Source organism: Ovis canadensis, chromosome 25 (genome assembly GCF_042477335.2).
Source record: "Ovis canadensis isolate MfBH-ARS-UI-01 breed Bighorn chromosome 25, ARS-UI_OviCan_v2, whole genome shotgun sequence".
Taxonomy (NCBI): domain Eukaryota; kingdom Metazoa; phylum Chordata; class Mammalia; order Artiodactyla; family Bovidae; genus Ovis; species Ovis canadensis.
In genome coordinates, this window is record NC_091269.1 from 58,247,277 (window position 1) to 58,271,326 (window position 24,050).

The following is a 24,050-nucleotide window of genomic DNA, read 5'->3' on the forward strand; positions in this document are numbered from 1 at the left end:
CACACCCTCCCCAAAACACACACGAATAGCCCAGAAATCGAAGTGGCAAGACAGAAAGTTCTCTCTTCTGTTCAATCCAAACTTTTGGTATTTTAATGTTACAGATTTTCTCTCCCAAATGTCAGCTTCTCTTTTATTTTTCCTTTCGCTGTCACAACAAGCATACAAGTATTTTCAATGGAATTTTACCAAATGGCACGTCTTGCTTTCTGTAAACCTTAAACATACAAACTCCTCTCCCACCGCTCTGCCAAATTCTGTCGTAGAACTTGCTTTGCCTTTCTGACCCTTGACCCAGATGCCTAGTCCTCAGGCTCCACCCAGGACAGGACATTCCTCGGTTTAAAGGGAGGCTGAGGGGCAAATGAGGAAGGATCAGGCCTTACCTTGCAGGGGTAGGATCTTACACATGACATTTATCCAAGTGACTGACTGCACAAACCTAGGGCATGCCAAGTCCATTCCACACACGCCATCCTTGGCATCAACTCTGCCTGGCTGGTGATAAGAGAAGAAGGCTGGAGGCTAGCAAGCCCCAGATGACAGTAATAAGATGGTGCCATGGCTAAGTGCATGGGCATCAAAGTCAAAAGGAATCTCTCTGAGCCTCATGATCTTCATCTGTAAAATGCAGCAATAATCCCACTTCAGAGAGTTACTGAATAGCTTAAATAAATATATGTAAAGATACTTGCAGATCAGCATCAAAAAAACAAAGTTACTATATTCCAACCCACTTCTGTGTGACTTTGGAAGAAATGAAACAGTCTTTACACTCAATTTGCTTTTTAATTGGGCTCATCGCAGCTAGTGCTACAGCGGTCGGGTGGAGGAAGGGCCCTGAGGGGTTGTGGAGGCACCATTTGTCTTGGACGTATCAGTAATGTAAATCCACCCACAGCCCTCAGACAGGCCAATGCCAGCCAAGCTGAGGAGCACTCACACTCTGAATTCTTGGGGCTGCCTCAAAACAGCATGTTTCTATAGCCTTGGCTTAAATAACATATTAAAAATGGGCCACAAATTTGACTGTACACAAAGGGCAAGGTCAAAACAAGTCACAGGTGCTGGAGTTGTTAATGTTTTATAGAGAATGTTTGGGGTAGAAACCTGGCTTCAAAGGTTGTCAGATCAGGAGGGTAATGGCCAGGACAGGCAAAGGCAGGAGGTCCTTCATAGAACCCAGTGAAAGAGCACTGGCCTCCAGGAAGACTAATGCCAAAAGGTCAGCACCTTGGACAGTGACAGCCATGTGCAAGCAGCTCTGAGATGCTTGATTTCACAGCCACCTTTAGCAAAACAGGACGGGTTGCTGCCAGTCCATGCCCTGCATCATGATGCTTCATGGAGCAATCACAGCATTTTATGTTGCTGAGGCCATATGCTTCCTCAGAATCCTTCCCAACAAAGCAATCAAGGTTCAGCCAATTGCCGGCAGTGGTCCACCAGAAGAAACCTATTTGTCACCCTGTGTGTTTATAAAATTACTAATAAAGGTCAGTGTGGTTGAAAACTAACTTCAACCCTACAAGAGAGAGCAAAGGTCTCCGTGTGACAAAACAGGAGAACACCTTTTGGCTTAACTGGAGTATCTGGATGGGAGAGGAGAGGGGCAAAGGAGTGTATCTGCAGAAAGAAACATCTGTTCCCTAGCTTACCTCAAAGGTCTTTCCTTGTCTTTCCCCCACATTTCTCCTTATATTAAAATTTCTTGAAAGGTCCATGTTCTCATAAATGAGTTGGTTCATTCACAGAGAGACAATTTCTCTGGACCTTCTCTGTGCCAGCCACCAGGCTATGACATGGTCTCTCCAACTCCTCCCCAGAGTCAGGGATTGAGCAGGGGTGGGAGGGAGAAGCCAGGCCCTGGACAGAGTGCAGTTCAAGCGCCTGGAGCCTCTGGCCACCTTTGTCCCCATCACCCCCCTCATTTTAATTTCAGTACAGTGACTGTTTGCTTTTCAATTCCTTCTGGAAGACTCCAGACAGCATATTTGCTTAAGAGCTGAAGACAACGTTCCAGTCTTAGAGAAGCAGAGTATTTAGGCAAATGCAAACATATGCTGCTTTCTCTTCTTAGTTACAGTCTTGGCAAAGGGATTATTCCACCAAGAGAGGAAAAAAGGACTTTCGAGGGTCTACCTCATTCCACCCTGGCCCCAACTGTGAGGCGCCAGCCCTCACCTTTAAAGATGTAAGGTGAGTGGCTGTGGTTACAAAAGGGTAGCATGGGGGTCCTTGTGAGGGACTGCTCTGAATCTGACTGTGGTGGGCACATGAATCCACATGTGACAGAACTGTACACACAGTGAATATACACGCCCAGGTGCATGCAAACTGGTGAATATGAGCGAGGCCTAGGGATTGTGTCAAGGTGAAATCCTGCTTGTGGTATACTATGACAGTTAGGCTAGATTTTGGAGCACACAGGATCTCTGAATTATTTCTCATAATTGTATGTAAGTCTCAGTTATCTCAGAATTTAAAAATAAACAGGTTTTTTTAAACATATAATTTTTTTCAATAAAAAGGTTTTATATTTAAACCATTTATCTTGGGACCAGAACCGGTCTCCGTTTTCACAAAGCAGCCATAGAAAAACTGAAGCTATCTCTTCAAAGCCCATTTTTCTAGTTTCCTAACAAGGAAACTATGATTTTTTTTTTCATACAGTAGGCCTTCAAAGAATCCATATCCAGCCTTGCCCTGTGTCCCCAGACCCACACGATCCCCACCTGGGTCCATGACATTAAGGTTGTAGCTCTCCCTGACCTTTGCCCCAGCCTGAAACCCTGAAACTAAGGGCAGGTCAGCGTGGAGGGAGGCAAGGAGCTGGGGAGGCTGGGAGAGCATCCAGCGAGAGGGGGACGCTTTGCAGAGGAGGCTTCCGGGAGGACCCATGCTGGCCAGCCTCCACCACTGCTGCCTGCATGCAGCCTTTCGGATCTCTGCCAGCAGTTTATTAATATTTTATTGAAAACTCGAAGATGATTCAAACTTCAGCTGTCATGGTAAGGTGTTGTTGCTAGGCAACTTTAGTGCCTGTCTACAGATCTGTTTTCAGAGCTCATCCCCTGCTCATGAAGCTCAAGGTTGGGTCCTACCACCCAGAGACCCACTCGGTTCAGACTATCAACCACTGTCCACACCTAGCCCTCTCCAAAGGGCTCAACCTCCAGGAGCAAAGGTCCAGCTCACAGGTCTCCCAGTGTCTGGCTGTGCCCCACCCCGGAGCCCCAGACCAGCCCCTGCCCCTACTCACCATACTCGCTGTCGTAGAACATGACAAACTTCTGCCAGCGCAGCTCTGTCACCAGCCTGAGCATGACGTCATTGAGGCGCACAGGCGGTCTGGAGGCCAGCGTGTAGGCCTCGCCATCGGGGCTGGGGTTCAGATGGCAGGCGGTGCGCGGAGAGCCCCCTGGGTTGCGCTGGACAAAGAGATGTGGGATGTGCATCGCGTCTGTGAGGGACTGCAGGGCGTTGGCAGACGCACAGCCGGTGGATGTAACCAAGGCCAAAATCCCCTGGGTCATGAGGTCACAGGCTGGAAAGAGAGGGGAGAGAGAGGGAGGGGTCAGCATGGGGGTGATGCTGCCCTGGCTTCAATTCACACAGCTCACACTGGGCAGCTCATTCCTGCGGTTCCAAGAAACACCGTCTCCCTCCAGGGACCAAGAACCCTGTCAGGCCAGCCCAGAGGCTCTCACAGGCACAGTCTGTGAAGCCCTAGTGATGCTGCCGACTAGACACTCCTGCGTCCATTCAACAGATGAGAAAACAGAGGTCAAGAGAGGCAAAACCAGGCATCCTAGGCTACTCAAGCAGGGGAAGGAGAACAGGGCTCCTACCCACATCTGCCTGAGACACTCAGCCATGCTACTATAGCAGCTATCTGGTTTCCCACTTGGGCTGTGAGCCTCTTAAGAGCCATGAGCTCGTTTTGTTGATCCTTGTACCCCAAGGCCAAGCCACAGGCCAAGAATGCACTGTGTACTCTACAATCGTTGGCTGAACTGAGCTGATTGGGGCGGAAGGGAATAAGTTACATTGGAAAGCCAAGGAGACACTTACCCCCGAAGACCCAGATTGTAGGCAACGAACCCCAGAAACCCGCAGTCTCCTGGCCAAGTCCACTTGACTCATACCATAAAAATACTGGGTCAAACCCCCAGGGAAGTATTTGGTTCCAGAAGATCAGGATTATTTAAAAGCCACTTGACAATAACAAAGGAAGAGGCTCCCGCAGCTGGGGCTGACTGCAGGTGAGGAGGAGGACGACCAGGTGTCAGCAGCATCTCTAGGGAGGGAGCACTTAGGGATCGCCTTTTGAAGTCATCTAGTCACCGTGAGTTCCAGTAACCCCTTTTAGCCACACTCTTACGCCTTTTTGGAACATCAGACCCATTAATAGAACGATGCACCTCGCAACACTGCAACCCACTGCACCAGTTCTGAAGCAAACATTTATTAATAACGCTTTATGTGACGGCAGGAATGTGAGAAAGCAGATGCAGTTTCAAAACACAGCCTGTGAATGTCAGCAGGCCATCTGCTGCAGACGGCAGACTTTTGAACAACTTTGACAATGCGGTTCTTTCGGTTGAGAGCACTTGGGTTTATGTAATGCCTCAGACCAGACTGGGAGAAGGAGATGAAGACCAGGAGAGGAACCCCAAGGAGCAAGGCAGAGGGAGGCTGGGAAGGTGTGGGAAGAGGAAGACACCCCCAGGCTTTCCAATACCGAGGGCCAGCGGCTCCCCATGCAGGGGCAATCACCTTGCGCATTCATGGGCTTAAGCAGGAGGACAATTTGCCCACAACTCTTCCTGCGGAACCCTCAGGCTTCAACACAAGGCGGAAGGAGGCGGTGGTTAAATGAGAGATTCTCTGCGGTCCCTACTGAAGATCACACAGCCACCTAAATGCTCTGGACCCTCGCATTCAGGCTGCATGTGGCCAAGCTCACTCCTGAATTATAATCCAACCCTGCCATGCTTCTGTTTAAAGCCCTTGGTGTCCCAAGAGCCTTGGGCAGGGAGTCAAACTCCCTAGGGCAGTCTTGCAGGCTCCCCAGTGCCTGCAGCCTCAGGTTCCTCCTGCCGCGCTGCCCCACTGCCCACCCGTCGTTGTCCTCTGGAACCCATCACACTTCCTTTTGCCTTCTGAACCTTGACATCACTTGCTTCAAGACCAGGCTCTACACCCCCAGACTGACTAGAGACCCTGTCATGTGCTTCATCTCCATCCCACGCTTCCCCTCTCACAACACTGAACTGTCTCTCTCTGCCACTTGACCTCAGGTTCCAGGGGAACAGAGGTCACGCCCTTCTGCTCACCATCCTCATCCAGGGACACAATGTGTCTGCCGGCACACAGTAGTCAGTAAAAACTCATACAATAATACCATAATCCTTGACATTTGCATGCCCTCTGGTCAATAATTCCACTTTGGGCATCTACCCAAACTATAATATAAAAATAACTAGGAAATTCCCTGGTGGTCCACTGGTTACAACTTTGCTTTCCATTACAGAGGGCACAGTTCAACCCCTGGTCAGGAAGCTAAGATCCCACATGCCACAGGGCAAAAAACCAAAACATAAAGCAGAAATAATACGCAACAGACTCAATAAAGACTTTTAAAATGGCCCACATCAAAAAAAAAATTTTTTAAGAAAAAAAAATGGCTTTAGATCCATAAACATTCAGAGGATACTTATCCAGATTCTTGATATAATGCCAACAATCAAAAAAATGCAGATAGGTGAGGGACACAAAATTGTTCCACTTGTTGAAAGCACACCCAACCTCTAAAACTATTTATGAAGATACTACGGTGACATGGGAAAGTACCTGTCATTAAAAAGTTATGCGACAGTCATACCAAATTGTATGTATTTTATGAAATCAATCAAATAAAACTTAACATGCATGAAAGACCAGAAGGAAACACTGCAAAACGCTCAAAGTGACCGCATTTTAGGTGGAGCCTCAACGCGCTTTTCCTTTTTTTCTGTACTTTGCCAAAATTTCATGCTGTGAACAGATAACTCTTTTACAAAAGGAAAATAATCCTTCAGTAATGGATAAGTAAGGAGCTCCAGGAGGACGGACTATTTTGTGAGAATTTTCTCTGTGCTCAATACTCCGTCGAGCCCTCTCTATACATGAGTTCACGTTATTCTCATGACATTCCGGGACAGCAGGCATCGCTGTGTGTTTTCCAGATAACAAGTTGTGAAGCCACACTACTGCTAAGGGCTGGACCGAGACGCCCTCCTATCTAAAAAGGCTTCTGCGGGGTGACTGTGGCAAACCCAGAGCGTGACATTTTATACTCGCCAGGATTACAGCAATTTCTACCATTAGCTAAAAAGCATGCTTATGAAAAAGACAAGAATAACACTAAAAGCCAAGGTCTGTGATGATACATGGATTTTCCTTTCTTCTCTTGCATATATTCTCTTTAATGCCAATAACACTGCACTGAAACCTCTTACAAGTAATCTTGCAAAATTCACCACACATCACTAGGACGTAAAGTTGCCCAGGAACTCAAGTCTTTGGTCCCACCCAGGACCCCCACTGCGCCATCACGGGGTCTCAGCTTTCTGTCATGCACCCCATCGGGCTCCCCCTCAGGTCACTGCCTGACTTCTGATGGCAAGCGCCCCTCCCTGCCCCCGCTGGTGCCCATTCCACAGGTGCTGTGTTATTAAGTCACTGAACCCCGCTGAGGCTCCATTTCTCCATCCGAGTCCACATCCTGTACTCCCACTTGTTTCTTCCCCTCTATGCGTTTCATGCATACGCTCAGCACACCCTCTAAGCACAAAGCCCTCCAATGAGCACTGAGGCCAGGGTGAGAACAGGACACACACAGGCTCCATCTGAGGAGCTTAGGATCTACCAAGGAGCTGAACCCCACAGTTCAGCCTGGGAGGAAGGAGAGGGGAAGGTCCCTGGGACCCAGCGGAGGGTGAACTCATGTGGGGTTAGCATCAGAGCCTCAGAGGAAGAAAAGGATTTAGACCAGGAGAGATGGCGGGGGGCGGGGGGGGGGCAGGGTGAGTGAGGGGTGCATGGTGACACAGACACGGGGCTGGGTAGCAGGAACGTGCTCAGGGAGCAGGTCCCATGCCCCAGCCCTGGTGGCAGCCACAGGCACCAGCTTCTTGGCTGGGCCTGGGCTCCCCAGGGCAGCAGAAAGAGCGCTAGAATCTCACAAAGTTCTGCTTTGGGCTCCTCCGGTCGACAACTGCGTGACCATAGGCATGTGTCCTTCCTGAACCCCTGCTGTCTATTAATTCAGGATACAAATCACAGCAGAGCTATGGGAGTTCTGACTTATAATGTGGACCACAGTGCCAACCCCATGCTGGGCCCAAGAAAGATGCTAAACACATGTCAGTCTCCTGCCCCTCTCCTTGAGCATCCCTACCTCTCTATCAATATCCTCACCCAAATCATGTCCAGGAGCCCAAGAAATAGGAGTTTACAACAGAGAATGACCTCACTCTCGCTACTGACCAGCCCTCCCCTTGGAGGTGGGCACCCTGACCCACCCCAGTACGGCCACTTGCAAGAGCACTGAAATCCCTCAAGGCCCCCACCTCCTCCCCCACAGGGCGGGTAATTAAATGCGGAAGCCTCTCCTAGGTGCTAATGGAGAGGCCTAATACAAGTCAATTTCTAATCCACTGTGAATGGCCTGCTAATTGGGGCTCTGTTGAAATGATGGTTATTTAGAGGCTCCTAACATAAAAATAATAAGATCAAAATACATCAGATCAAAGCCACACCAGCTATTAGCTTCCACAAGGTTATGGAATATCCTCATTCCTAGGACAGGGTATCACACAATTCACACCCCCCTTGGGGAGAGAGACAACGAACCCCAGTGCCACGTCTGTGGCCCTGTCATATCCAAGCTGTGGGACTTTGAGTGAGGGAGGGGCTAACCCTCTCTTGGCCTCCAGGCCTCTGTTTTTTCTGTCGAAGAAAAATGAAGGCATCCACTCCTCAGAGCGGTTGTGCAGATTCTCTGAAAGGCCTTTGTATGTGAAGAACCATTTGGCACTGGCTGGTGCATAGTAGGAATGTGGAAGTCACTCTCTCCAGCTTAGAGGTGTTTTGCAGCTCGCTAGAAGATAACAGCCTTTGTTATAATTCTTTGCCTCCAATAGCATATGGTCATAAAGCTGATCTCCCTCTTGATGATAACAATGCAGGCTTGATGGACTGATAAGAGCTCCCCAAGAATGGCTCATCAGCTGGGGAAGTCAGTAGTAAAGATGAATGTAATAGGAGCTTCGAGTGCCCTTAACCTGAGCTCGGTGGCCTAGGAGAACAGAGGTCTCTGGGACACATGATGGATTCCCAGAAATCGAGAAGAAGCAGGCCGTTCAAACCCAGGCCTGGATCTAGACAAGAGGATCCAGGAGCTCAGCCAGCCTTCCCAGACAGCCCCACCATTCCATCCCTGCCAGCCTCCCCAGAGGTGCCAGCATCCTGCTGATTCATGATTCTCCAGACACACAACTCTCAGGGAAGGACACACCAGGCATAGCACAGGCCCCTTCAAGGGCAAGCAGGATCGCCCTCCTCCTCACCCCAGATGAGCTTTCTGATCCCCTGGTGAGAAAACTGAAGCACAGACAGGGCTGACCACTTCTCCAGGGTCATACAGCTAGAGAGTGAATGGCAACAAGAACATCAGAACCAGATCACCAGGTACCTCTGCAGCCAGTCCCAGGAGGAGATGGTGGCTAGCAGAGGACAAAACCTAGGCTTCCATGACTGACTCTACTGGCCCTTCCCTGGGTGGAAACTCCTGGGGCAGTTGCACTCTCAACACAGGCCCCAGAGAAGGAGGCAACAAGCAAGAACAAGGCCTCCTTCTGCTACAGGCAAATGCTTGGCTCATCAAGTCACCCGGGGCCTTAGGTGCGCACTGGAGATAAGAGAGGTGCCCCTGACCACTACTGATTCACACCCAGCCTTCTCCATCCCCTAGGGGAACTCCTGGAAAATTCTCAGGCCAAGACTGAGAGAAGCAATACCTCAGGAGGCTTGTGCTGGAAGATACACAATTGCTGGTGCTGACGCCTGATAGTGATGCTAGCCGCAGCCACCCCAGCCCTTTGCTCCACCACGTGCCCTGAATGCATGGTGCCCCGGGCACACGCACACCTGATCCTCCTGGAAGACGTGACGTGGTCTCCAAACAGAGGAGAGCCACCTTGCAGCACAGGCTTCCCTGGGGCTGCAGAGCCTCCTCATCCCAGGAGCTAACTGGCCTCTGGGTAGCCCTTTAAAGGACAGGACTGCTCCTGATGGACAAGGCAAGTGGGGGCGCTCTGCCTGCATGGAAGCAGCCTGGTAGAGGTGCCCCCACATCAGAGGGGCCTGGCAAGGCAATCAAAGGGAGGGGCAGGCTGTGGGCAGCCCTGGGCTCAGCTCTGCCCTCCAAAAGTAATGCTCCCTCTCTGCCCAGCCCCAGCAGGCCAGTCCCCGGCCGTCCAGCACCTCTGGCTTCCCCACACCTGGGCTCCAGTTACCACCTCACTACTTCAATCATTCACGGCCAGGGGCACACACCCTCCCCTGAACCACCCTCATTATCTGTGCCCTCCCTCTCCTCCTTCCAGCTGGCACAGTCTTTATTAATATTTGAATTCTGGTGGCTAATGCTTTAAATTAAGGTTGCATTTATAAATACTTTATGGTCAATGAATAATTGACCAAATTTAGTATTGTCATAACTCACAGTAAATTATTGATCCATGAAGAATAAATATTTTTCATGTTTTATTAAGACATTTAAAAGGTAAACAAAACCATGGAATAGGGCGGGGGGAAATGGGTTCAGTTCAGTTCAGTTCATTCGCTCAGTCATGTCCAACTCTTTGCGACCCCATGAATCGCAGCACGCCAGGCCTCCCTGTCCATCACCAACTCCCAGAGTTCACTCAGACTCATGGCCATCAAGTCAGTGATGCCACCCAGCCATCTCATCCTCTGTCGTCCCCTTTTCCTCCTGCCTCCAATCCCTCCCAGCATCAGACTCTTTTCCAATGAGTCAACTCTTTGCATGAGGTGGCCAAAGTACTGGAGTTTCAGCTTCAGCATCATTCCTTCCAAAGAAATCCCAGGGCTGATCTCCTTCAGAATGGACTGGTTGGATCTCCTTGCAGTCCAAGGAACTCTCAAGAGTCTCCTCCAACACCACAGTTCAAACACATCAGTTCCTCAGCACTCAGCCTTCTTCACAGTCCAACTCTCACATCCATACATGACCACTGGAAAAACCATAGCCTTGACTAGATGGACCTTAGTCGGCAAAGTAATGTCTCTGCTTTTCAATATACTATCTAGGTTGGTCATAACTTTTCTTCCAAGGAGTAAGCGTCTTTTAATTTCATGGCTGCAATCACCATCTGCAGTGATTTTGGAGCCCAAAAAAATAAAGTCTGACACTGTTTCCACTGTTTCCCCATCTATTTCCCATGAAGTGATGGGACCGGATGCCATGATCTTTGTTTTCTGAATGTTGAGCTGTAAGCCAACGTTTTCACTCTCCTCTTTCACTTTCATCAAGAGGCTTTTTAGTTCCTCTTCACTTTCTGCCATAAGGGTGGTGTCATCTGCATATCTGAGGTTATTGATATTTCTCCCGGCAATCTTGATTCCAGCCTGTGTTTCTTCCAGTCCAGCATTTCTCATGATGTACTCTGCATAGAAGTTAAATAAGCAGGGTGACAATATACAGCCTTGATGTACTCCTTTTCCTATTTGGAACCAGTCTGTTGTTCCATGTCCAGTTCTAACTGTTGCTTCCTGACCTGCATACAGATTTCTCAAGAGGCAGGTCAGGTGGTCTGGTATTCCCATCTCTCTCTGAATTTTCCACAGTTTATTGTGATCCACACAGTCAAAGGCTTTGGCATAGTCAATAAAGCAGAAACAGATGTTTTTCTGGAACTCTCTTGATTTTTCCATGATCCAGCAGATGTTGGCAATTTGATCTCTGGTTCCTCTGCCTTTTCTAAAACCAGCTTGAACATCAGGAAGTTCACGGTTCACATATTGCTGAAGCCTGGCTTGGAGAATTTTAAGCATTTCTTTACTTGCATGTGAGATGAGTGCAATTGTGCAGTAGTTTGAGCATTCTTTGGCATTGCCTTTCTTTGAGATTGGAATGAAAACTGACCTTTTCCAGTCCTGCGGCCATTGCTGAGTTTTCCAAATGTGCTGGCATATTGAGTGCAGCACTTTCACAGCATCATCTTTCAGGATTTGAAATAGCAACACAGCTAGGGGGTCTTCCCAGTGAGTCCACCGGCAACTCACACTTGGTGTGTCAACACCGAGCTCTCCAGGATGTGGCCCTGCCCCTCCCAGTTGCTCAGTCTCAGTAAAGGGGTGCCCCCAGCCACCCACTTGCTCTCGAGCTCTCTCCCTGAGCCTCTGCACCCAAGCCTTTGCCAAGTCCTGAGTGTCTTATCTTCAAAATACATCCTGGGTCTGTTGGCTTTCCTCCCTCTCCATTGCCATCACCTTGCTCTAAAGCACTATCACCTCCCCACTGGGCCTCCACACACCCCCCACCAGATCCACGCGCCATCCACCCTGCACACCGCAGTGCACTGGCCCTCTGCAACGACAACCAGACAGTGTTGTCCCTGCTTAAATGGATTAGCTTCCAACTGCTCTTAACACAAAGCCCGCAACACCAACAGGGTCCTGCGCCGTCCACTCCCGGGCCCTGCACTCCAGGTGCCAGATTTTACACAGTAACGCAAATTTTGCCCACTTGCGGGTCCCCTCACGTACACCCTCCTTGGACTGCAACACTCCTCTCAGCTCTGTCTGGCTCTCTCTCCTCATCCTGTATTTTTGGGGGTGACTGTGATTCCCTCAAGAGAACTGTCCATGACCACAACCCTCTCTCATGGTACTCTTCCTACAGACCGACCAATGTTTGCAATCGTGGACTGTTTCATGTGGCCGCTGTCAGTCATCCCGTTCTCGGAGCCATGAGCCTGTGAGCAGAGACACCTGCGCATTGCTCATCCTCCTAGCCTCTGGCCCAGTGCCCAGCATGGCCTAACAGAGCAGCAAACTATTTAATACTCTCAGCAGCTCACAAGATCAGCACTATGGGTGTCCATATTTCACGGTGAGGCAGAGCTTTCAAACTTGCCAAAGTCCCCAGATGTTCAGGTCCTCCCCAGAGTGAAGCCACATCCTACAGCCTAGAGAAAGGGAGTTTCTTAAAGCCAACCCTTCACTCTAAGGCAAGTTGCACCAAGAGCACAGAGGGGGCCGAAGGGACAGTGAGGAGAAAGTTGGCTGAACCTGAGGTCTGGCCTAGGCAGCAGCCTCTGGGCAGGGGCCTCTCCTGGAGCCTCTCCAGGCTGGCGCCTCCTATGCCCCTCTGGCTTCATGGTCAGCCTAGCCCAAGGAAGCAAACAGGAGCAAGGCCAGAGGGTCCCGATGGGTGCTGGACTGGAGCCTGGGGCAGGTGTGCAGCCAGTGCAGGCAGGATGCACGGAACCAGCCAGGAGGGGAGGTTAGGGGAGGGCCAGCGGTTCCATGCCTGTCTCTGGGGCCCTATCCTGATGCCAATTAATGAATCAAACTGATTCCCTGCTCCTGCAGATGCAAAACACAAGGAACACTGGGTGGGATCATGCTGGCTTATTTATAGCTCTCCGGCTCCTCGTTAATGACTTTCACTGCTCCACCAATGGAACACCAGGCTCCCGGACTGGGATTCACCGGAAGCCTCCACTGTGGTAGTTAAATCAGGACAGTGATGAGTCCTGGGAGACCTGGAGAACCTCGAAAGCAGCCGAGCATTGGGCTGGCGATGTGTGTGTTGCAGGTGGCTGGGGGGAGGGATGAGGGGGTGGTGCATGCGGGGGGGTGGGGGGGGGAGGTGGGTGATTTCTGCAGCATCTCTGTTCCAAGCCCAGACATCTCCTCTTGGTCTCCTCTCATCCTGCATCTGTGCTTTCACTTACTCATTTCTTCACCCCAAATCCTCTAATCATCACTGTGTTGGGCCCTGAGCCAGGAGACATAGAAAGCCATGAAATGCAGCCCCCTTTCTTGGGAACCTTAGGAATTCAGCATAAAGTCAAATAATACATACTCAACAGAAGTGTGCTAGATCTGGAAAGGAAAGGAATGATTAATTTTGCCTAGCAAGGAGATGTCAGGGAAGAGTTCCATAGAGAAAGAGGCATTTGGGATAGGTCTAAGGGGATGAGTAGGAGTTTGAAAGGCATAGTATGGGCCAGGCACCATGTAGACCCATCCAACTAGTCACTGAGCTCCATAGCCTCCTGGGGAAGTGGGTTCTGCTACCCTATTCTAGACAGGAAGCCCAGGAGCAGAGACTCGAGGTTAGGGTGCTGCTTGAAGCCACAGGAGAGCCTGGATTGTAACCCTGAGCTGTCTCTGACTGCAAAGTTAAGTACATGGGCTCAGGAGGCAGGCAGGACCACTGCTATAGCTGTGTGCTCTCAAGCAAGTCACTTAACCTCTCTGAGACTCATTTCCTCACCTATAAATGGGCTAAGAACAGTCCCCACCTCTAGGGCTCTCGTGACGATTAAATGAGCATAGTGAACCAGAGGTCACATTTGCGTGTACATGGACAGGCCAGACCACGGGGCCTGCCCCTAGCTCTCCTCATGTCCTCAGGCTGCCCAAGGCCAGTTCCATGCCTGCCCTTCCCTCCTTCTGCATGTGCCAAGGCCATCCAGACACCAGGCCCCTGCCTGGCACTCCTCCCAGGCCTACTGACCCTCTCAAATGGGGAACTGAGGCTCCACGGGGCTTCCGATTCTCCCTTTTGCATCTCAACCTGTGTCTGACTTTCTCTAGCTCTCTCTGGCTCTCTTATTCTGTTTCCCACTTTCTAAGTCTCAGCTCTCTGTCAGAGAGAGAGAGAATGTGTTGTATGTGAATCTCACTCTCTAGTACAGGCCACCAGCCCATACCCTCTCTGCCTCTAGGACTGACCACCCGAGAGGGACTGAGCCCCCACATTTACGCCTTGGCACCTACTCTCCATCCATTGGAAGCTGACCCGTGGATGCGCACCTGTCAGACCCTCAGCTCTCCAGTCTCTCCCACCCCAGTGGATTCGTGAGGCAAGAGCAAGTGCCACCTCTGGGCCAGGGCCCCTCTCAGGAAAAGGGGGAGGGATAGCAACATTCCCATCCTTCCAAGCTCCTGTTCTGAGCTGCAGCCACAAGACCTCATGCTAAGCCTGCCAGCAGGCTTCCAGAAGGCAGCCTCCGTGCTCCCAGGTACAAAGCAGAAGTCCCTGAGGCCAGGCTATGTCAGGCTCAAATCACTGCACCTGCACGCCCCTGCTAGCAATCCCCATCGCTGTCACCTCCTCATCGTTCCAGACCAAGCATCCAGGGGTCTCCTTTGCCCAATCAGAACAGCACAAGCCTTGCCCCTGCTATCTCCCTACCATACACACAATTACAGCTCAGCGTCACTGTTTGTTTTGGGAGTCTCTGTCACCTCTGGAGTGAGCCCCGTAACACCTCTCCGTCCCTAGCACCCAGCTGGGGATGGATGGAGATGTCTCAGGGGGCAGGCGGCAACAGAGCAACGCTGCATGAACACGAGGCTGGCCCTGACCTGCCGCCGTCGATGGGGAGCCCCACAGCTGCTCCCACCAAGAAAACCTCAAGGCCATATTCTGTCACCACCCTATGGGGCTGTCTCTAGGGTCAGGATCCACAGGGACCCCCACATACCTCAGCTCCCTGCCAACAGTCACGGCAGGGCAGGCCTCTGTGAATCCAGCCCTCTGCATCACTGCCTGGCCTGTCACCTGGTTGGACCCACACCTGAAGCCCTCCCAGGTGGCAGAGACAGCCACCCTCCAGGGTAGGGTATCACTGCTGAACCCTGAGCTTCTGGGCTCTACTGGCCCAGAGGAGCCCCCAATCCATTCTGCTGCCTTCCTGGGTTGCATGACTGGAGAGACACACCCAGGCTCCAGATGTGAGCCTTGAGATCACCACGGCCAACTGCCAGACGTCCCTCAAACAAGGGGTCTGGCCGCCTGACCCTCTTCTAGGGCTGCCCCTCCACAGTTCAGCCGCTTCCGCACTTGGCCCTGCCTAGTCGCCAGCCCCCCGTGGCTGTCACCAGCCTCCATGCTCTGCAGCCAAGCCCAGGAAGACAAGCAGTGCAGGGCAGCCCCTCGCACCTTCCTCACCCCTCATGCACGGCTCCCCCACAGCCCTCAGTAAATGGCACCTGGGCTGAGGACAGGAGGCAGGATGCTGGGCCACACCAGGGAGATGATGGGCCTGGTTACACCACCCGGGCCCTGCCACGCTCTTCATGTCCTTGTCATGATCTTTGTGTGGGCAAGTCCAAACAGGCGGCAGTCCATACTTACTGTTCCAAACCCACAGCAGACGGTGATCAAAATGGTCAAGGGGGAGAGGCCCCACAAATTCCTGATGTATCTCTCATGCATGAACTACTCTCCACCCTGCCCTCTGATACTCTCCCAAGAGGCAGCAATCTAGAGACCCAAGCCACATCCTGTCACCTTGCATCCAGGAACCTGAGCTGGACACTTGTCAGATGTCATCGTCGAATCTTTTTTTAATGGGAGGAGGGCAGGGAGGGATGGGTCACAGCAACCACATTACTCAGAAGACATGAGAAGAAACCTCTGGCACAAAATACATCTTGAGTCAATTCTAAGATGCTAATTCCTTCCTCTTGGGAAGTGTGTTCATTCACTTATTAAGCAGTTAGCACCCTCCTTTAAACTGAAACCCGCATTAGTGCAGAGGACACCCAGTGACACAGAGGACACCCAGTGACACCCTGTCCAGCCCTCTGGGGCAAAAACAGAAAGAAATGAAGCACTATTTCCATCATAGAGAGATGAACAGTGCCACTTGAGAGGACGGGTCCTGGCGCTGAACTCTCTTGGCTCTGCTCGTACAGAGTCAAGTTGCATGTGGCCTGAGTTACTGCATGCAGGTCAGGAAGCAGCAGTGAGAACTGAACATGGAACAGCAGACGGGTTCCAAATAGGAAAAGGAGTATGTCAAGGCTGTATACTGTCACCCTGCTTATTTAACTTATATGCAGAGTACATCATGAGAAACGCTGGGCTGGAAGAAACGCAAGCTGGAATCAAGATTGCCGGGAGAAATCTCAATCACCTCAGATATGCAGATGACACCACCCTTATGGCAGAAAGTGAAGAGGAACTAAAATGCCTCTTGATGAAAGTGAAAGAGAAGAGTGAAAACGTTGGCTTAAAGCTCAACATTCAGAAAACTAACATCATGGCATCTGGTCCCATCACTTCATGGGAAATAGATGGGGAAACAGTGGAAACAGTGGCAGACTTTATTTTGGGGGGCTCCAAAATCACTGCGGATGGTGATTGCAGCCATGAAATTAAAAGACGCTTACTCCTTGGAAGAAAAGTTATGACCAACCTAGATAGCATATTCAAAAGCAGAGACATTACTTTGCCTACTAAGGTCCGTCTAGTCAAGGCTATGGTTTTTCCAGTGGTCATGTATGGATGTGAGAGTTGGACTGTGAAGAAGGCTGAGCGCCGAAGAATTGATGCTTTTGAACTGTGGTGTTGGAGAAGACTCTTGAGAGTCCCTTGGACTGCAAGGAGATCCAACCAGTCCATTCTGAAGGAGATCAGCCCTGGGATTACTTTGGAAGGAATGATGCTAAAGCTGAAGCTCCAGTACTTTGGCCACCTCATGCGAAGAGCTGAGCATTGGAAAAGACCCTGATGCTGGGAGGGATTGGTGGCAGGAGGAGAAGGGGATGACCCAGGATGAGATGGCTGGATGGCATCACTGACTCGATGGACGTGAGTCTGAGTGAACTCCGGGAGTTGGTGATGGACAGGGAGGCCTGGCGTGCTGCGATTCATGGGGTCGCAAAGAGTTGGATACGACTGAGCGACTGAACTGAACTGAACTGAACTGAGTTACAGTTACATGTGGTTTGGGCAAGTTACACCCTCTCTAGACCCTACATTAAAAATGGAATTACAACACTGATTTCAGATATGATCAACGCACTTAACCAAGCAAGCCAGACAAAGACAACAACAAAAGACAGTGCCTGCATAGTGGGACACCAAGGAGAATCAAATGAGTTTGAACCCAAGAAGGCCCTTGGCCACCACCACCAAGTCCAGGTAACTGACCACCTTATCGCATGAGGCATGAGCTAAGACTAGAGGCGGAAGTGGCCCAGCTGGGTTCAACCCCAGATCCAGGTCAGTGGAGCATGGCCTGGGCTGCTGGTTAGTGCTGGGCACGCCCAAGGCCAGCCACGGCCCACCTGTGCACACGCCCAGAAGAGAGCCAGCTGCAGCTCTGCTGGTGAGGGGCAGGGGGGGAGGAGGCCAACACCCAGCTGGGTGCCTGCCAAAGCCGACAGCCGCTTTGCTCCTTCACCCCAAGGCCTGGCATGCCCTTGAGTTCCAACAGCACCTCGTTACCCTAACAGCCATCACGACAACACCCAGCCTCTAAAACTGTAGAGAAAGAGCCACTTTTCGAGAATGAGACTAAATGCGGCAGCTGCCCCTGCTCCCAGTGGCCATGATCTGAGGCTCTTTCAAGAACAGAGAAGGGGATGGTGAGGGCGCTGGCCTGGCCCCCAGAGGCAGCCTTCCCAGCCGGGCCAGCCCTGGAACCCGAAATAAAAGCAAAACCCTCAGGACATAGGCTGTGGCTTGTGTGACCCTGCCATTCAGGCCAGCTCTGCTGATCGCAGTCCAGAGGACATCTCACTCCTGAGATATGCACGGGAGAGCCCAGCTGGTGCTGGGACATCACCCACCCCAACTCCCAGGTGCTTTGAAGCAGACGGGGAGAGAGAAACCAGAAATCTCCTGGAGCCAGTAGGGATGAGAAGGGATCTTTGCCAGTGATAATGAAAATTTTCACAGTGGCAGATGCTTGCAGAAAATTAAAAAACAATACAACCAATTTCACAAACCAAAGAGGAACTTAAGAGAAAGGTGGTCGGAGGCTCGATGTTCCCACTGATTCCTTCCTAGCCACAAGAGCACTAGAAAGGAGCCAGGTCCTCCCCACCAGGAAGCCAAACTGCCCCCAAGAGCCCATCCCAAATCTCTGCAAGCACCTACCACGTGCGCAGCTGGGGCCCATGCTGGGAAGGCAGGGATGATGCGGATGTGGCCCCAGGTCCCAGAAATGTCGTCTGGAGGGGGACCCAGAACAGGGACCAGACGTGGCTCAGTGTCCATGGAAGGATGGCAGGCAGAAAGAGTGCGGATAGGTGGTCATGTGGCCTGGAGTACAAAGGGTTTCACAAAGGACAGAGCTAAAAATGCTGAGCCAAAACATGGATAAAGGGGGATCAAGAGAAAGGGCAACCAGGTGAGTGGCCTGGCAAGAGCCAAGGCCCACACATAGCTTTGTGTGTGTGTGTGTGTGTGTTTATTTTAACTGGATGATAATTACTTTACAATATCGTGATGGTTTTTGCCATGAATCAGCCACAGGCGGATCTGCCAGGAATGGGCCCCTCAGGCTGGCATGAGGGTAATGTGAGGAGGTAGGCTTACCGTGCAGGTCTTGCCTGCTCAGCTGAAGGGCTTTGTTTTGACCTCTTGAGCACCAGGGAGCCCTGGAGGGTCCTGAGCACAGGCAAGTCATGCCTTTGGAAAAGAGGCCCCAGTGAGAGCACAGCAAGAGGGCAGGAGGCCTAGGCTGACCCCTCCTGCTCCTCATCCTGGAAGGACGCGGGTCAAGGGGCACAGGGGAGGAGGCAGAGAGGACAGTCGAGGCCATTAAAGGTCAGGGGACAGCATCAGCTTGAAGCACAGCGATGCGGGGCAAACAGAGGGGCAGGCCTGGGAGCCCAGGCCCCAGCCCAGCGCCAGCAGGACTTGGGGAGGGCGCCTGTCGCTGAGCAGCAGGCACTGCCCTTACAAGCCAGCACCCACGGGCCCAGGAAGACACATCCCCCTGCAGAAGGGACAGCTCAGGTTTGGTGACACGAGGTCTCTTGCTAGGTCTGATCCACCCCTGGGAAATGAGCATGAATTAGAAAGTTCAGGCCTTCTGAGAGGCCCCTCAAGCCTGGGCCAAGGGCACAAGGTGCAGGACAGGACAAGAGCCGGTGCTTCCCAGCTCTTCAGGGAATAAGGCCAGCCCTTGAGCCTTCAGTCAGCATCTGAGGAGACCCTGGAGGCTTCAGAGAGCTTGGAGAGGCCTGAGTGCCAGGGAAGAAGCTGGTAGAGGAGAGGAGATGAGAGCTAAAGGAAATACAGTGTCCCCACCCAGCTCTGCCCTCACGGAAGCCCCACGGAGGCCATGCGTGTTGCGGGCCAGGGCAAGTCTGGGGCACGGCCACACTGGCACAGCTGGTAGCCAGTGGGCAGCGCTGCCCCGGGCCTGTGCGCTGAAGGGGACGAGAGGCCTCTGAAGGACGCACCCTAGGAGAGGCAGCCTAGGCACATAGGGCATCAGAGCCAAGGGGGACCTGACGTTCAAGGACCTGTCCCTGGAACTGACCACGCCCAAGACCCCGATGGTGTAACCGGGGACAAAGCCATGTCCCTGAACTCTCCAAGTCACAGTGGGCACAAGCAGCACTTGAGCCTTTCCAGAGAGGCCAGCTTGAGGGGAGCAGGCGCCCGCTTCCTCATCAGCAGGCACTGGCATCTCGGTCAAGCAGGAGACAGCAATGCCAGGTGCATGCATGGAACAGCGCCAGCGCAGGCGGGGGCACCTGTGAGGCTGCCCTCCTCCCCAGGGCAAGCTTATCTGGGCTCAGGCGCCCTCTGTGAGTTCCTGGTTGCTGGGAGAGGAGCCTGGGGACCCAAGTTCCCATGCAGCCGGCCTGCTTCCGGAGGGCTGTGTGTACATCAAACCTGGGGCACGGGGTCGCGGGGAGGGCTCAGGGAATAAATAAGAAACACCCCTCCCCCGCACACACAAGAAAACCAGCACTGCACGCTGCTACTGTGATCTGCACTCCCCAAGGCATCTTCTCGCTGTGAAAGAGGCTCCTTGCGGATGGTTAGATCTAGAAGGTATGGCAGGTTACAGTCGGTGAAAGTGGTGCCCAGCTCCAGCCCTGCTCTGGGTGAAGAAGACAGCACCCCATCTCTCCTCTGCCCAGACAGCTTCCCTGGAGAAGACAAGGGGGCAAGGGGGCAGGAGCACTGGACAGCCAGCAGTGCCCACACCAGAAGGGAGCAGGGAAGCTGTGGGCTGGGGGCTTGGTCCCTCTGCATGCTCAGCCAGCAAGCGCGCATGCACACCGCTCTGCACAAAGGAGATCCCCTGGCGGCTGCCCAAGCCACACTCCAAGCCACTGAGCAGGGATTTGGCAGGGATGTCTCCAGGCAGTTCTGGAAGTGTCTGAACTCCATGGCCTGCCTCAAAGTAGTCTCTCCTCTGCAGGGACCGACACCTCAACCAAGGGCAGCTCGGCTCAGCCCTTTGGACAAGAGCACTCCCTCCCGTAGGCCCATATGTGTGGGCAGCGCCCCTGAGTCTGCTTTCCAAGATGTAGCTGAGGTTGCATGGGTAGCAAGCGACAAGCACATAGGCCGCATCTCATCACAGACGCACGGTAGCGCTGTGGCCAAAACAGACCGAGGGAGAGACCTAACTTAGTGAGCAAACTGTTCTGCACAGCAGCTTCTTCCCTATCTTACTGGATCTGCCTGACAATTCTGAGGTAAGATTACTGATCCCATTTTTCAGATGAAAAAACTGAGGCTCGGAGAGGGAAGTCATTTGCCCAAAGTCACACAGCAAGCAGACAAGGGAGTCTGAGTTCAAATTCAAGTAAGTCTAACTTAACAGATCCTGCTATTCCCATTCTCCCAGGAGATGCAGGTGGAGGCCAAGGACCAGTGGGTGAAGGTCATGCATCAGAGTGAACACCGAGCAGCAGCAGGCAGTAGACAGATGTTAAAAGTCACGTGGGGAAAGGAAAGAAGGAGAACCTTCCTCCGCGTATCCCAGGCATGTGTTCCCATGGACTGCGCTGTGTTCCTCCCCTTCCAACCTCCTACTGAACTCCCAGAACTCCCACCCTCTCAGGCATCCCCCCGCCCAACACTCCCAACATACAGAGGCTCGCAAGTCTATTTCCCTCATCTGTTTAAACCATGACAGCATCAGGCTAAGCCTCAGTGACAGGATCCCAGCAACCATCCGGGCAGAGCCTTACAGAGAGGGCATCTCTCCTGACCCTGGACCACTCCTCCTTCCCAGGGAGCTGCTCACACTCGCACACAGTTAACCAAAGACGATCTCTAACCTCAGAGTCTAGGGTGGACTAGGGTGCGTCTCTCTAGAGGGAGATGGAAGGCGGCGGGGCAGGGGGGCGGAGCGGGGGGTACGGCGGGGCGGCACTGGGGCACTGCAGCCCACCGGGCTATAGTCAGACCTATGCCACCCTGCCCCACTGGCGCTGCCCTGGCCCTTCCAGCATGGCTGCTTCTGCTCTGACAGGGCCACATGGAGCCTGGGCATGATGGGATGTGAAAGTGCAGTCACTCAGTCGAGTCCGACTCTCTGTGACCCCATAGACTGTAGCCTGCCAGGCTCCTCCGTCCATGGAACAGACAGAACCTGTTCCCAAAGACCCCACCCACAGGCAGCACCTCCATTGTGCTCCAGGGGCTCTGACCCATCCTGAGGAGGCAAATGCTAACATCTTTAGTGCACTCAGGGGTCACTCCCTGGACACAGCCACCCAGGCTAGAACACTCAATGCCACACAACCACCCAAGCTCCGTGTGCCCTCCTCTTTTCACTTCAAAGTTCAACTCAAGAGCTTCCACCTCCAGGAAGCCTCCTGGAACCCGCCCCACCCCCAACACCCCAGCTCAGCTCAGCCTGGCACTTGTCACTCTGAATGATCACCTTCTGTCTCTGCCACCAAACGGTGCGCTGTTGGAAGTCTGGGACCATGTCAAGGCCACTCCAAGGTCCAAGGTGCAGCTGCCCAGGGAAAGGTTATTGAAGGAGTGAGTGAAATTATTGAGTTAAATCAAACTACAGTGCTGAGGACTCATTTCTTGTAGAAGGTATTGATTTTGCCCTACAGAACTGTGGCTCGAGTTTCCAGCTGAGGACCCAGGTGTGAAGATGCAGGGGAGGGAAGAAGGAAGGATATGCCATTTCCAGCCTCTCCCACAGGCCAGGCGTCAGCTGAACTGCCCGGTGACTCGACCAGGGCCCTGGTGCATCACAGAACTGAGAGGCAAGCACCACTCGCTGTCTCCATACGCCCTCTGCACTTTTCCAGTCGGGCTACCAGTGGAGGCAGCCACCCGCAGCAGCACAACCCTTTCCCCTTAAACGGCTGGCTTCTCGAGTGGTTTGTAAACGGATATAACACCAGAAGCACTACTCCAGGCTGAGAATCACGAATATTTATAGTGTTTAAGCATAACTGCATTCCGATGAGGACTATACATTGCTCACTGCAATTCACAATCTCCTTAGGGCACATTATTTTGCAAGGAAGGACGACTGATGCCAGAAGTAGGCGTGGAGACAGTGGGGCCTGGAGGCACCTTAAGAGGCATTGGTGTCCTGACTTAGAGGTCCCCACACCTCTTTGAGGGAGGAACCTTTTTTTAAAGTCCAGGACTGGTCTGTACCTGTGGGAGTTATTCTACCAGCACCCACTGGCTGAGAGCATTCATCCTGAGCCTTCAGGAAGTAAACTTGCAAGTGGTTATATCAACCACAGCAACACGGTGGTCACGTGTGTGTGAGGGTCAGGCTGGGAGCACTCATGCAGCCTCTATAGAACTGGGACCCCCGGGGACCCACTCCATGAGGCTTTGGAATTCCATAGACCTAGTTCCCATGTTCAAACTACCACACAACTGCACTCATCTCACATGCTAACAAAGCAATGCTCAAAATTCTCCAAGCCAGGCTTCAAAAGTATGTGAACCGTGAACTTCCAGATATTCAAGCTGGATTAGAAAAGGCAGAGAAACCGGAGATCAAATTGCCAACATCCATTGTAACATCAAAAAACCGAGAGAGTTCCAGAAAAACACCTACTTCTGCTTTACTGACTATGCCAAAGCCTTTGACTGTGTGAATCACAACAAACTGTGGAAAATTCTTAAAGAGATGAGAACACCAGACCACCTAACTTGCCTCCTGAGAAATCTGTATGTAGGTCAGGAAGCAACAGTTAGAACTGGACATGGAAAAACACACTGGTTCCACATCGGGAAAGGAGTATGTCAAGGTTTATTTAACTTATATGTAGAATACATCATGCGAAATGCCGGATGGGATGAAGCACAAGCTGGAGTAAAGATTGCCAGGAGAAATAATCAATAACCTCAGATATGCAGGTGACAACACCCTTATGGCAGAAAGTGAAGAACTAAAGAGCCTCTTGATGAGAGTGAAAGAGGAGAGTAAAAAAGTTGGCTTGAAGCTCAACATTTAGAAAACTAAGATCATGGCATCCAGTGGGTCCCATCATTTCATGGCAAATAGATGGGGAAACAATGGAAACAGTGAGAGACTTCATTCTGGGGGGCTCCAAAATCACTGCAGATGGTGACTGCAGTCATGAAATTAAAAGATGCTTACACCTTGGAAGAAAAGCTATGACGAACCTAGACAGGATATTAAAAAGCAGAGATATTACTTTGCCAGCAAAGGTCCATCTAGTCAAAGCTATGGTTTTTCCAATAGTCATGTATGGATGTGAGAGTTGGACTATAAAGAAAGCTGAGCAATGAAGAACTGATGCTTTTGAACTGTGGTGTTGGAGAAGACTCTTGAGAGTCCCTTGGACCGCAAGGAGATCAAACCAGTCAATCACAAAGGAAATCAGTCCTAAATATTCATTGGAAGGACTGATGCTAAAGCTGAAACTCCAATCCTTTGGCCACCTGATGGGAAGAAATGACTCCTTGAAAAAAGACCCTGATGCTGGGGAAGATTGAAGGTGGTAGGAGAAGGGGATGACAG

The 24,050-nt window shown here is 51.8% G+C and overlaps 1 protein-coding gene across 1 annotated transcript in view; it reads right to left on the reverse strand.

Moving 5' to 3' along the window:
* The window catches only part of GRID1 (glutamate ionotropic receptor delta type subunit 1), a 686,487-nt gene that overhangs the window by 537,014 nt on the left and 125,423 nt on the right, over positions 1 to 24,050 (reverse strand). The window contains exon 3 of the mRNA XM_069572268.1: positions 3,263 to 3,547. Within this exon, the coding sequence (XP_069428369.1) occupies positions 3,263 to 3,547 (285 nt within the window). The remainder of the gene's footprint in view (positions 1 to 3,262; positions 3,548 to 24,050) is intronic.